The 15,041-nt window shown below is 47.2% G+C and overlaps 1 protein-coding gene across 8 annotated transcripts in view; it reads left to right on the top strand.

Moving 5' to 3' along the window:
• Positions 1–468: 468 nt before the first annotated feature.
• Positions 469–15,041, top strand: part of ZNF792 (zinc finger protein 792) — a 36,424-nt gene continuing 21,851 nt past the window's right edge. For 6 of the 8 annotated variants that reach the window (XR_015245138.1, XR_015245137.1, XR_015245135.1 and 3 more), the window contains exons 1-4: positions 469–876; positions 4,058–4,184; positions 4,640–4,762; positions 5,644–8,407. Coding sequence is in view for 2 of the 8 variants with exons in the window: in XM_025914534.2 (XP_025770319.1) it covers positions 841–876; positions 4,058–4,184; positions 4,640–4,762; positions 5,644–7,262 (1,905 nt within the window). In the remaining 6 variants the exon portion in view is untranslated. Of the gene's footprint in view, positions 877–4,057; positions 4,185–4,639; positions 4,763–5,643; positions 10,115–15,041 lie in introns of those variants that run through there. The other 2 variants (XM_086690962.1, XM_025914534.2) reach the window with 2 other exon arrangements.

The raw sequence follows: 15,041 nt of genomic DNA, 5'->3' as shown, positions 1-15,041 counted from the left end.
GCCCCCCTAGCATCACCCACCCGCGCGCTCTCCCCAGTGCCACCACCTCTCATCGCCCCCAGCACCGCCCCAGCTCCGCCCCCTCGCACCGCCCCCAGCACCACCCCAGCTCCACCTCCTCGCCCCGCCCCCAGCACCGCCCCAGCACCGCCTCCTCGCCCCGCCCCGGATCCGCCTCCTCGCACCGCCCCCAGCACCGCCCCAGCACTGCCTCCTCGCACCGCCCCAGCACTGCCTCCTCGCACCGCCCCCAACACCACCCCAGATCCGCCTCCTCGCTGAGCCCTCCAGCACCGCCCCAGCTCTGCCTCCTCGCACCGCCCCCAGCACCGCCCCAGCTCTGCCTCCTCGCACCGCCCCCAACACCGCCCCAGCTCCGCCCCTTCTCACCGCCCCAGCTCCACCTCCTCGCACCGCCCCCAGCACCGCCCCGGGGCCGCCCCCTCGCTCAGCCCTCCGGCGGGGCCGAGCGTGGGCGGGACGAGAAACGCAGGTCCTTGGAGGCTGAACCAGGAGTCCGCGCCTGGCGCCGGGCCAATGACAGCCCTTGAGCTCGGCGCCGCTTCGGGCCGGAACTTCCTGCGTTCCAGGCCAGCCAGTCCTAGCCCGGGCCGGGTGTGCGCGCCGGCGTCACTCGTGGCTTTTCCGGAGCCGGGGGCCGGGACCCTGCTCCGTGCCGCGCCCCAGAGACGCGGGTCCGCCCGGTCCGGCTGTGCCCCGCGTCCCGCGCGCCTGCACTAGCCGGGAGCCCGAGGGCCCGCCGCACCTGGGGCCAGGCGAGGGAGGGGGGCACTGGGGGCCCACTCGTCTCTGGCGGCTGCTCTGCGAGACCGGGTCCCGATGGCGGCGGCTGCGGCGCTCAGGGACCCGGCGCAGGTGAGTGCCCAGGTGTATGCCGCGACCCCTACGTTCGCGTGCCCCGCACCTGGACCGCGGAGGTGGGCCTTGTCTGTCTTCTGTCGTCTCCCACCTCTCTCCGGGTTTTGAGTCTGGGAGCGCTGGAGGGGAGCCACGCCCGGTCCGGGGTGCTGAATCCAGGCCGGCGATTATACAGAGCGCTTCCCATTTCCGAAATCTTAGGACGCGAGGAAGGGTTTTCTAGGCACGGGAATCGGCGTGCACAAATGCCTGGAGGTGAGATTGACCTGAGTGTTCCGGAGAGCAGCTGGGAGACAGTGAGCCCCGGAATGGCGGGCTGAGGAGCTTGATCTCTATTCTGACTGTGTTGGGAGCCATAGATGGGTTAGAGTAAAAGAGGAAACACCTGACTCGGGTCTTGACAGGCTCCCTGTGGATGCAGAGTGGAAAATTGACTTGGGGTAAGGGTGGAGGCGGGAAGACCAAGGAGTCCGCTATTGCAGTAGTTCGGATGAGTAGTGCAGGTGGCTGGAGGTAGAAATGATTGGGTTCTAGATCCGCCTTTTAAGTCAGGCTGACCAGATTTTCTGATGTGGAAGGTGAGAAGGAAAAGGAGTGGTTTTTGGCTTCAGCAGCTGGAAGGATGGATTGCCATCAACTGAGATGGGGAGGTTGGGTGTAGAAGGAATATTCAATATAAAAGTAGAAGTGAGGCTTTGGCCCTTTTGAGCTCTGATGTTCTAGAGACGCCTGAATGGAGTTGAGTGGGCAGGTAGACACCAATTTTGGTGTTTTGGTGAGGTATAGTTAAGGTTATGAGAGACCGAATACACAAGAGGACAAAGGCTAGACCATACATAAAAATAGAATTCTGACCCACAACCTGCAGGGACCTGCCCAGGAAACCAACCTCTTTATCTACAATAAACAACCCAGGAAGCAGCCTGCTTAAATTAGAGTTCAGGAAGCCAGATTGCTATCTCTAGTGACAATCCAGGAACAATAGTTTCTGTAACAACTGCCCCCAAATGACCAGGGCTTGATTAATAACTGACAGCTTCTGTAATTTGTGTTCCCGCTTCCACCTTGGGACCAAGGAGAGAAAGCCAAATATGCACCCCTAACCCATCACATAGGACGCCCCATTTCTGGTTAGCCTGCCTGCCGCTTCCCCGTGCCCACAGCCCCCAGTCAGGGCACATCTGAAGCCTTCCCGTTTCCTCTATAAAGCTTTCCCACGCCTCTGCCTGCCTTCGAGGTGGCCAAACATAAGTGATGGTAGCGCTCTCCCTTGCTATAGCAAGCTCAGTATAAATACCCTTGCTTGGGGCGCCTGGGTGGCGCAGTCGGTTAAACGTCCGACTTCAGCTCAGGTCACGATCTCGCGGTCCGTGAGCTCGAGCCCCACGTCGGGCTCTGGGCTGATGGCTCAGAGCCTGGAGCCTGTTTCCGATTCTGTGTATTCCTCTCTCTCTGCCCCTCCCCCGTTCATGCTCTGTCTCTCTCTGTCTCAAAAATAAATAAACGCTAAAAAAAAAAAAAAAAAAAATTGGTTAGATACCTTTGCTTTTCTTATTTGGTTGCTCTTTGTTTATTTCCACAGTTAAAATATCTAAAATGTGGCATCTGGTATGTGGACGAGGGTGTGGTTGTGTGTCCAGTTCAGGAGGGTGAACTTTCAGGTCATGGTGGCAGTGACACTAGAGGGAAAGAGGAAGGTGGGGCCTGAGAACTGAGAACAGGGGACTATGATTGGCTTTTTGGCATTATAAAGACAGACATGGGGGCACCTGGGTGGCTCAGTCAGTTGAGCATCCAACTTCAGCTCAGGTCATGATCTTGTGATTCGTGAGTTCAAGCCCCACAGGGGTTCGCTTCTGTCAGCCTGTCGGCACAGAGCCTGCTTGGGATCCTCTGTCCCCCTCTCTCTGCCCCTCCCCCACTTGCGCTCGCCCCAAAATAAATATTTTTTAAACAAGATAAACATGAAGAGTAGCGCTCGTGGTGGTGGGGGACAGCTGGTGGGCTGTGTAAGGAGGGAGGAGTCTGGCAGGTGGTGTAGATTTGGGTGGGATGGGGAGGCTCAGTAGTAATGGAGCTGTTGTTACACTGAGCCCTGGGCTGTGCTTATTCACCCCTTTGCGTTCCCAGCAGGCCTTTGTAGTGACCCTTGATGGGGCCTCGAGGTTTTCAGTTGGGCTGGGGAATTAGCTCAGGGGCAAGTGGGGTCAGCTGGGAGAGCCACTAGACCCTGAGTGGGTGAGAACCAGAGTCACAGAGTGTGACTGATGAAGGGACAGGATGTGCCACACCGAAGTGGAGGAGGCCCAAGGGTATCTGATATCTGTGTGGTTCTGCATGGCTTAGATTGAAGCCAGAAAAGGGCCGGGCGGGGAGACCTTCAAATCAATGGTCTGTGTTGCCCTTGGCGGTGGGAGCCACCCAACGGTCTGGGTTGTATTTGCTAAGAATTTCTGGATGCCATGTGCAGGGTGACATGTGAGGGTCCTTGGAGGTGGCTACGATGTGGGCTTGGATGGGGGAGGGTACAGTGACAATAGGGATACAAGGTGCAGTCCAGGATGTGATATGTGTATAGGAGTAAGTGTGAGGGGCATCTGGGTGGCTCAGTCAGTTAAGCGTCTGACTTCGGCTCAGGTCATGATCTCACAGTTTGTGGGTTCGAGCCCCACGTCGGGCTCTGTGCTGACAGCTCAGAGCCTGGAGCCTGCTTTGGATTCTGGATTCTGTGTCCCTCTCTCTCTGCCCCTTTCCCGCTCACACCGTCTCTCTCTCTCTCTCTCTCAAAAATAAATGGACGTTAAAAAAAAATTAAAAAAAAAAAAAAGGAGTGAGTGTGAGCCGTTGGCCCCAGGGGCCTGGTACTGGGGATTAAGGGAGAAGACTGAGTCCATGTTTGTGTGTGGAAAGCCTGAAGTTGGTGGCATGGGAGGGGGCCCACAGAAGAGGGTGGGGCCCTGCACTTCAGGCCCAGAGCTTAGCTGGTGTCTCGCTGCTCACCCGCCTGTGGGGGGACTGACGCGGGTCAGGTGAGGCATGAGAAAAGAGCTGACATCCGTGGAACCAGGGCCTGGGATCTCCTCTGAGTTGGGAAGCTGGGAGGTGGGGGAGCAGGGGACAGACAGGGAGTCCTGAGGAGAGAAGCTGATCGTGGAATGGACTGTCCCCATCATGGCAGGGCTGTGTGACCTTTGAGGACGTGACCATTTACTTCTCCCAGGAGGAGTGGGGGCTCCTTGATGAGGCTCAGAGACTCCTGTACTGCGACGTGATGCTGGAGAACTTTGCACTTATAGCCTCGTTGGGTAAGGCCTTCGCACCCACCCGGTGTCCCGGGCTCATTTCCACCTGTCCCCGTTTCTTTCCCGTGGCCAAACCATGGGCAACGCTTCCTTCCCCACTCTCCCGGGATACGTGCTGCGTGCAGGGTTCCCCTCCCCGCCCGACTCCCTGAGCAGCCCCAGTACCTGCTGCCCCAAAACCTTGTGGGGAAGGGGCTGGAATGAGGAATCTTGTAGGCAGCCCAGTGGATCCCGGCCAGCTTGGTCAGTGTCCACCTGGGTGACCATTTCCTTCGGCTGACGTTTCCTAAGGCCCGACTGCTAGGAATTCTAGGCCCTGCTGTGACCACTGGGATTTTCCGGCCGTACCTCCCCAGTGTGTTCTTTTTTGTAATATTTCACTTTCTTTCCTGTGGTCTGTCAGCAGGTAGTTCACCTGGCCAAGTGCTGGCCACTCACCTGCCCCGTCTTTCCCGTAGGACTTACGTCTTTCAGGTCTCACATAGTTGCCCGGCTGGAGATGGGAGCAGAGCCATGGGTGCCTGACAGAGTGGACATGACTTCCGCCATGGCAAGAGGGGCATACAGTGGGCCCGGCTCTGGTGAGTCGGGGATGGGAGAGCGTGTGACGTCCGTGCTGTCTGCAAATCATAACTGCAATCTTTCTCGCGTTCGTCATTGTTTGGGTGCCAAAGCCAATGGGCACATCTCTCTTCGACCTTTCGTTTCCCATTCTTGACGCATCGCCCCCCCTGTCATTTTCTGCTGACTTGGGACCCCTGGCTGGGCCCCACCTGTCTGGCCTTCCCATCTCACTCTTGCCACAGCTCCCTCTGTGACAGTCTCCCGCATGGACCTACACTCCTTATGTCATGATATGTGTATATTCCCTTCAGTAGTCCTTAAACACCAGCTACTTACTTGCAGTCAGATTTTCCTGGGCCTGGACACACCTTCTGCACAGGGCTCGTGTGTTACCAACAGCCAAGGCCCCGCCGAAAAGCCTTTATGGAGGAGTTGGAGGGGCGCCTGGGTGACTCAGTCGGTTGAGCATCCGACTTTGGCTCAGGCCATGATCTCCCAGTATGTGAGTTCGAGCTCCACGTTGGGCTCCGTGCTGACGGCTCAGAGCCTGGAGCCTGCTTCGGAATCTGTATCTCCCTCTCTCTCTGCCCCTCCCCTGCTTGCACTCTCTCAAAAATAAATAAACATTAAAAAAAAATTTTAGAGGAGTTGGAGACCCCACCTTTAGGCTCAATACGTGTGCCCCATCATTGTGTCCTTCGTCCTGGTAAGACCCCCCTGTTTTGTGACCTTGCCAGACACGGTACTGTCGAACAGAACCTTCCTCACCCTGACCTCGGGTTTCTTATCTTGCCAGCAATCCCGTGGACTCATTCCTGGGTCAGGCATGCGTTTGTCATGGGGCCGCTTCCTTCCAGCAGAGTTCTTGTTAACTTCACCAGCATTTCTCTGCTTTCAGATTTTTGCTCTGGAACAGAGGGTGAGCATAGTGCGTCTGTGGAAGGAGTGCCACGTGACCGGAATCTCAAGGCAGCTCCGTCTGGCCAGAAGGACTACTCCTGCGACATGTGTGGCCTACACTTGAAAGACATTTTGGCCCTGGCTGAACACCGGGCAGCACATCCCAGGCAGAAGCCGTATGTGTGCCAGGCATATGGGAGAGAGTTCAAGTCCAGTGCGTACCATAACCAGCATCAGATGCAGCAGGGTGTAGACAAGCCTATCAGAAGGGATGAGGACAGGGCCTCCCTCATGAAGAGCTGCAGAGATGATGCATCAAAGAAACCTTTCACGGTCAGGGAGGGTGGGAAGGACTTTGCGGATGGGAAGGCCGGATCCGGCTTCCTGCCGCATCAGGTCCCTCACAGAGTGGAGGAGCCACCCCGGGACACTGGTGTCGGGGATCGTCACACCGTCCAAAGCCATAACAAGTGCAGCGAGTCTGGGAACACTTTCAGTGACAAACGCGCACTCGTTCAGCACCAGAGAACCCACGCTGGAGAAAGGCCTTATGAGTGCAACAAATGTGGGATATTCTTTAGCCATGCCTCCGGCCTCCTTCAACACCAGAGAGACCACAACAGAGGAAAGCCTTATGAGTGCCGGGAATGTGGAAAGTTCTTCAGCCAACACTCCAGTCTCGTTAAACATCAGAGAGTTCACACCGGGGAAAGCCCGCACGTGTGCAGCGAATGTGGGAAGTTCTTCAGCCGGAACTCCAACCTCATTCAACATAAGAGAGTTCACACTGGAGAGAAGCCTTATGAGTGCAGCGAATGCGGGAAATTCTTCAGCCAGCGCTCCAACCTCATTCATCATAAGAGGGTTCATACTGGCAGAAGCGCTCACGAGTGCAGCGAGTGTGGGAAATCTTTCAACTGCAACTCCAGTCTCATCAAACATTGGAGGGTTCACACTGGAGAAAGACCTTACAAGTGCAACGAATGCGGGAAATTCTTCAGCCACATCGCCAGTCTTATCCAACATCAGATAGTCCACACTGGCGAACGGCCTTACGGGTGCAGCGAATGTGGGAAAGCCTTCAGCCGGAGCTCTGACCTCATGAAGCATCAGAGAGTCCACACTGGGGAACGGCCTTATGAGTGCATCGAATGTGGGAAATTGTTTAGCCAGAGCTCCAGCCTCAATAGCCATCGGAGACTTCACACTGGCGAGCGGCCTTATCAGTGCCCCGAATGTGGGAAATTCTTTAACCAGAGCTCCAGCCTCAATAACCATCGGAGACTTCACACCGGCGAGCGGCCTTATGAGTGCCTCGAATGTGGGAAAACCTTCAGGCAAAGGTCTAATCTGAGGCAGCACCAGAAGGTTCACAAACCAGACAGGCCATATAAGTGCAGTGAATGTGGAAAAGCCTTCAGCCAGAGGCCTACCCTTGTCCGGCATCAGAAAATTCACATCAGAGAAAGGAGTGCAGAGAATGTGCTTCCTCCTCCAGCACAACCGTGCGCACTGGAGATAAGCTCTGAGGGCAGACTTTATGAGGGGGCCATCAGCCAGAGGTTGAACCTTGTTCATCCCAATGTCCACACTGGGAAGATTCCCTATGAATGCTAGTTATGTTGAAAGCTTTCTGGAACAAAGTTGCATTTTTCTCGCCACGGACTTTACCAGACCTTTGTCACTGCGAGTGTTTGTGGTGGGAGCCCTTTCAGCATTCCCAAGGACAGCAGGTCTCCAAGAGTGTGTCTCAGCCAGTCCCTGTGTTCAGACCTCTTCTTGTTTCAAGAGGGAATCCTGTGGAGCCTGAGGCCAAAGGAAGATGTCATTCCCTCCCTCTGTGACCAGTGTAGCTGTGGACACGACCCATCTTTGACCATGAAGACCTGAGCTGGATTCTGCTGGCAGCTTGCAGAAAAGGTTTCCCTTTCGTCAAGGATGGTTGATCTCCTGTGATGCTCATGATGGATTTATCCAGACTCCACATTACCTATCCCAGCAACTACCTAGTTCACATTGCCTTATTGTAAAGCCACCTTTAGTATGTTTTGATCCTTGTGAAGTGGGTTGAGGACACAGTTGAGGTCTCCCAAACTAAAAGGGTCTCCAAACATTGCCTCAGAGGGGACGTTGCCACAGGATGGTGGAGAACACCTCTCGGTCCAGATTTGGCCTCCTTTGTGAGTTGCTATACAAGGCCTCCTGGGGAAGATTGTAGGACTCTGTGGGACTAATGTGATCCGAACGGCATGAATTTTTGTGAACCAGAGATTACCCTGAGGACGGGGCAGTTGTGACAACCTCCACTGCATCTGGGAGCTGCATGAATAGGGCCCCATGTTTCCAGGGGATGCCTCACTTTCCCTAGCACTGTTAAGCAGGCACCATTTACCTGGCACCTGTCAAGGAGCCATACGCCTTGAAGTCTAGCATCTGGTATACTGGTGTCCTAACTAAGCCTTACTGGGCCCAGTTGAGAGCATAATTTGTATGGAAGCACTTGGGGTGACAACGGAGTAGGTGAGGCTGCAGCAAACTAGAGGGAATGTACCTATTCTAAAAGTGCATCCACAGGTGTCTCCTTGAATGTGACTGTGCAGGATTCAGGCTTTGCAGAAATTCTCAGGACCTCCAGACCTCTGTCCTATGACTTAGGCCACTGGCAGAGCAAAACTCTAAAGGTTTTGTGGCCACTAAGGCACTCTGCACCATTCATGCCACAGCCATTGCTGCCTTGGCAGGAAAATGGAGGCTGAGCGAAGGTAGGTCTTGTATTCCAGGGATGTAGCATTTGTGACATAGCCAGCCATTTTTGCCGCCAAGGCATGAGAGAGCGAGAATAGAGTCAACATAGGGTTACCAAACCTAATTTTCTAAAATGAATGTGCAACAATTTCCTTAAATGCTTTAATGAGATAGGATTGTCATGCAACAGTTGTACATATTTGATGTGCACAATTTCATAAGTTTTTCAGTACGTGTTACGCTCAGGGAACCAACACCATCATGATAACGAACGTATCCATCACCCGCAAAGCTACCTCGTGCCTTTTACCGGCCCTCCTTGCCTTCCCAGAAAACCATAAATTTACCTTTTCTTTTTTTCACCATAGATTTGTTGGCCTTCTTAGAATTTTATACAACTGGAGTTATTAAGTACTTATACCCTACATTTGGTCTGTTTTCCTTCACGGCGTAATTTTCTTGAGAATTATCCATGCTGTGTGTAGGAATAGTTCATTCCTTTTGCCACCGAGTAGTGTTCTATTGAGTGAATCCATCATAATTTTTCATGCTTTATTTTTTTAATTAAAAAATATCTGGTAAAATACACTTAACAAAATTTGCCATGGTAACTATCTCTAAGTGCACAGTTCAGGGGTATTAAGAACATTCATGTTGTGCAGCCATCACCACCATGCACATCCCGAGCCCTTTTCATCTTGTAAAACAAAGCCTGTACCCGTTAAACAATAACTCCAATGTCCCCCCTCCGCTGAGCCCCTGGAAACTTCCATTCTACTTTCTGTCTCTGTGAATTTGACTACTCCAGATACCTCGTATGAGTGAAGTCATACAGTATTTGTCTATTTGTGACTGGTTTATTTCACTTAGCATAATGTCCTCAAGGTTCATCCATGTTTTATAGCATGTGTCAGAATTTCCTTTTTTTTTTTTTAAGGCTGAATAATATGCCGTTCAATTTCTATGTCATATTTTGCTTATTCATTAATCTTTCAATGGATATTTGGTTTACTTCCACCTTTTGGCTATTGTGAATCATGCAGCTATGAACATGGGTGTACAAATATCTCTTTGAGACCTTTCTTTCTGTTCTTTTGGATATATACCTGTTAGTGGAATTACTGGATCATATGGTAATTATATGTTTAAGTTTTTGAAGAGCCTGCATACTGTTTTTCACAGTTGCTCTATCATTTTACATTCCTACCAACCGTATACACGGGTTCTAATTTTTCTACATCCTCACCAACACCTGTTTTTTCTGAAAAAAAAACATTTTTAAATATTTGAGTAGCATCTATCCTGATAGATATGAAGTGGTTTCGTGTTTTTATCATGAAAGGGTGTTGGATTTTGTCAAATTCTTTTTTGTATCAATTGAGAAGGTCATATATTCTTTGTTCTGTTAACGTGGTGCATTACACTGATTGATTTTCATATGTCGCACTATCCTTGCATTCCAGGAATAAACCCCACTCCAACATGGTGTATAATCCTTTCAGTATGCTGCTAAACTCTGTTTGCTAGTATTTTGTTAAAGATATTTACATCAGTGTTCATAAGGGATACTGGTCTGTACATTTCTTATAGTATCATTTTCTGGCTTTGGCATCAGGACAACTAAGTTAGGAATTGTTCTCTCCAAGTTTTTGAAATATTCTTAACAAAGATCACTGCTACTTCTTTAATGTGTAAAATTCACCAATAAAGTCATTGGGTCCAGAGGTTTGTTTGTTGTGGGGAGGTTTTTAGTTGCGTATACATTATACTCACTACTTACACGTTTATTGAGATATTCTCTTCATGATTCAGTCTCAATAGGTTTTGTGTTTTTAGGGAGTAGTCTATTTCATCTCAGTTCCATTTTTGTGTGTGTGCACACTTGTTCTTGGTACTCTTGTAATCCTTTTCATTTCTGTAGAATTGGTAGTAATGTCCCCACTTTTATTTCTGATTTTAGTAATTTGAGTCATCTCTCTTTTTTAGTCACTCTAACTAAAGGTTTGTCAATTTTGTTAATCTTTTTAAAGAACCTTCTTCTGGTTTATTGTATTTCTATTCTCTTTAATCTCTAACCTTTATTATTTCTTTTGTCTAGCTCTTGGTTTAGTTTGTTCTTTTTCAAGTTCTTTAAGTTGTAAAGTTGTTGATTTGAGATCTTTCTTTTTTAATGTAAGCTTCCTCCTTCATACTGCTTTTGCTGCATTTCATGAATTTTGGTGTGTTGTGTTTTTGTTTTCTTTCATCTCCAAGTATTTTCTAATATTCCTTGTGATTTCTCCTTTGTTCCATTGATTAAATATGGGTTAATTTCCACAAATTTGTGAATTTTCTAGTTTGCCTTTTATCAATTTCTAACTTTGTCCTATTGAGTTTGGACAAAATACTTTGCATAATATCTACCTTTTAAAATCTATTAAGCCTTAATTTGTGGCCTAACATGGTCTATCATAGAAATATCCCATGTGCACTTGAGAACAGTGTGTTTTCTATTGTTGTTGGTTAGAATATTATGTAAATTTCCACTAGTCTGATTGGTTTATGTGTTGTTCAAGACCTTTATTTCCTTACTGACTTTTTGTTTATTATTGAGAATGGTCTCCAACTATTGTAAAACTGTCCACTTCTTCTTATCAATTTTTGCTTTTTATGTTTTCTTGGTCTGTTATTAGTTTCATAAATGTTTATAATTGTATATCCCTTCTTACTGGACATTTTATTACAATATAAAAATGTCCAAATTTGTCTCATAACTTTTTAAAATTTAAAGTCTGTTTTGTCTGATATTAATATAGCCACCCTTACTGTAATTGCTTATTATTTATATGGAATATGTTTTTCCATCCTTTCACTTTCAACCTACTTTTGTCTTTGGCTATAAAGTTAGTCTCTGTGGACAACATATAGTTGGATCTTCTTTTTTTTAATTATTTTTTAATGTTTACTTTTGAGAGAGAGAGACAGAGTGGGGAGGGGCAGAGAGAGAGGGGGACAGAGGATCTGAAGTGGGCTCTGTACTGACAGCAGAGGGCCTGGTGTGGGGCTTGAACTCACAAACTGTGAGATCACGACCTGAGCTGAAGTCTGACGCTTAACTGACTGACTGAGTCACCTGGGTACCCTAGTTGGGTCATTTTTAAACATCCATTCTGTCAGTTTCTGTATTTTGATTGGAGAGTTTAATCCACTTACATTTAAAGTAATTACTGATAAGGAAGGACTTCTGTCATTTTGCTATTTGTTTTCTATATGGCTTTTGGGTCCCCATTTCCTATAGTACTGTCTTTTGTTTTTGATTGTTTTAATGTAAAATGTTTTAACGCCCTTCTCATTTCCTTTTGTGTGTATTCTATAGCTATTTTCTTTGTGGGTACCATGGAGATTATGTTGAACATCCTAAAACTATAACACTCTAATTTGAATTTATATTAGCCTAATTTCCATACCATACGAAAACTCTGCTCCTACGCAGTTCCACCTCCAACCCTTTCAGTTATTGATATCACAGAATTACATCTTTATACATTTTAGGTCCAAAATATATGCTAATAATTGTTTTTTAAAAATGCATTATCTTTTTAAATCGTGGAAATTAACGAAGTTATAAACCAAAGTTACAATAATAGTGGTTTTAAAAATTGCACTTGTATTTACCTTTACAGGTGATCTTTATTCCTTCACACGGCTTAGAGTTAGTCTAATGTCCTTTGACTTCAAATGGAAGGACTCCCTTTAGCACTTCTTGCTAGGCAGGTCTAGTGATTGTGAACTTCCTCGGATTTCGTTTATCTGAGAATTAATTTCCCCCTTACTTTTGAAAGACAATTTTGCCAGATACATGATTCTTGGTTACCATTTTTCTTTTCTTTCAGCACTTTGAACATACCAGCCCACTGTTTTCTGGCTTCTAAGGAATTTTTTTTAAGTTTGTATTTATTGTGAGAGAGAGAGAGCTAGTGGGGGAGGGGCAGGGAGAGAGGGAGAGAGAGAATCCCAAGCAGGCTCTGCACGGACAATGCAAGCCCGATGCAGGCTTGAACTCACGACCCTGGGATCATGACCGGAGTCAAAACCAAGAGTCGGACACTTAACCAACTGAGCCATCCAGGCGACCCTCTGGCTTCTAAAGGATCTGATGAAGTATCTGCGGACAATCTTACTGAGGATCCCTTGTGTTGGCAGGTCACCTCCCTTGTTCCTGTCAAATTTCTCTGTTTGACAGATTGTAGTTTGTCTTGATTTGGGTCTCTTTGAATTCATCCTTTATGGAGTTCATTGAGCTTCTTGGGTGCTTATATTTATGTATTTCATCAATCCGGGGGAGTTTTCAGCCATTAAATCTTCAGGTTATCTCTCCTTTGTCTCATGTCCTGGGACTCTGACAAAGTGTGTGTTGTTCCTCTTGAAGGTGTTCCCGAGGTGCCTTATATTCTATTTACTTTTCTTCACTCCTTTCTCTTTTGATTTTCCTATCTTGAAGTTCACTGATTCTTCCATGTTCTCAAATCTGCTTTTGGATCCCTCTAGCAAATTTTTCATTTCAGTTGTGGTAATTTTAGCACTAGAATCTCATTTTGATTCCTTTTTGTTTTCTGTGTCTTGTGTGATATTTCCATTTTTGTTCATACAGCATTTCCTTGCCTTTCTCCATGTCTTCCTTTAGTTATCTGATCATCTATAAGATAGGGTTTTTTTCTTTTTTTTTCAATATATGAAATTTATTGTCAAATTGGTTTCCATACAACACCCAGTGCTCATCCCAAAAGATGCCCTCTTCAATACCCATCACCCACCCCCCCCTTCCACCCCCCATCAACCCTCAGTTTGTTCTCAGTTTTTTTAAGAGTCTCTTATGATTTGGCTCACTCCCACTCTAACCCCCTTTTTTTTATTCCTTCCCCTCCCCCATGGGTTTCTGTTAAGTTTCTCAGGATCCACATAAGAGTGAAAACATATGGTTATCTGTCTTTCTCTGTATGGCTTATTTCACTTAGCCTAACGCTCTCCAGTTCCATCCACATTGCTACAAAGGGCCATATTTCATTCTTTCTCATTGCCACGTAGTACTCCATTGTGTATATAAACCACAATTTCTTTATCCATTCATCAGTTGATGGACATTTAGGCTCTTTCCATAATTTGGCTATTGTTGAGGGTGCTGCTATAAACATTGGGGTACATGTGCCCCTATGCACTCCTGTATCTCTTGGATAAATTCCTAGCAGTGCTATTGCTGGGCATAGGGTAGGTCTATTTTTAATTTTTTGAGGAACCTCCACATGGTTTTCCAGAGTGGCTGCACCAGTTTGCATTCCCACCAACAGTGCAAGAGGGTTCCCGTTTCTCCACATCCTCTCCAGCATCTATAGTCTCCTGATTTGTTCATTTTGGCCACTCTGACTGGCGTGAGGTGATATCTGAGTGTGGTTTTGATTTGTATTTCCCTGATGAGGAGCAACATTGAGCATCTTTTCATGTGCCTGTGGGCCATCTGGATGTCTTCTTTAGAGAAGTGTCTATGTTTTCTGTCCATTTCTTCACTGGATTATTTGTTTTTCGGGTGTGGAGTTTGGTGAGCTCTTTATAGATTTTGGATACTAGCCCTTTGTCTGATATGTCATTTGCAAATAGCTTTTCCCATTCCGTGGGTTGCCTTTTAGTTTTGTTGATTGTTTCCTTTGCTGTGCAGAAGCTTTTTATCTTCATGAGGTCCCAATCGTTCATTTTTGCTTTCAATTCCCTTGCCTTTGGGGATGTGTCAAGAAATTGCTATGGCTGAGGTCAGAGAGGTCTTTTCCTGCTTTCTCCTCTAGGGTTTTGATGGTTTCCTGTCTCACATTCAGGTCCTTTATCCATTTTGAGTTTATTTTTGTGAATGGTGTGAGAAAGTGGTCTAGTTTCAACCTTCTGCATGTTGCTGTCCAGTTCTCCCAGCACCATTTGTTAAAGAGACTGTCTTTTTTCCATTGGATATTCTTTCCTGCTTTGTCAAAGATTAGTTGTCCATACTTTTGTGGGTCTAGTTCTGGGGTTTCTATTCTATTCCATTGGTCTGTGTGTCTGTTTTTGTGCCAATACCATGCTGTCTTGATGATGACAGCTTTGTAGTAGAGGCTAAAGTCTGGGATTGTGATGCCTCCTGCTTTGGTCTTCTTCTTCAAAATTACTTTGGCTATTAAGGGCCTTTTGTGGTTCCATATGAATTTTAGGATTGCTTGTTCTAGCTTCGAGAAGAATGCTGGTGCAATTTTGATTGGGATTGCATTGAATGTGTAGATAGCTTTGGGTAGTATTGACGTTTTGACTATTTATTTTTCCAACCCATGAGCACGGAATGTTTTTCTATTTCTTTATCTCTTCTTCAGTTTCCTTCATCAGCTTTCTACAGTTTTCAGCATACAGATCTTTTACATCTTTGGTTAGATTTATCCCTAGGTATTTTATGCTTCTTGGTGCAATTGTGAATGGGATCCTTTTCTTTCTTTGTCTTTCTGTTGCTTCATTATTAGTGTATAAGAATGCAACTGATTTCTGTACATTGATTTTGTATCCTGCAACTTTGCTGGATTCATGTGTCAGTTCTAGCAGACTTTTGGTGGAGTCTATTGGATTTTCCATGTATAATATCATGTCATCTGCAAAAAGTGAAAG

The sequence above is a fragment of the Puma concolor genome, chromosome E2 (assembly GCF_028749965.1).
Source record: "Puma concolor isolate L17-30 chromosome E2, mPumCon1.1.hap2, whole genome shotgun sequence".
Taxonomy (NCBI): domain Eukaryota; kingdom Metazoa; phylum Chordata; class Mammalia; order Carnivora; family Felidae; genus Puma; species Puma concolor.
Note: the sequence above shows the minus strand (reverse complement) of the source record. Positions and strands in the feature narration are given on the sequence as shown.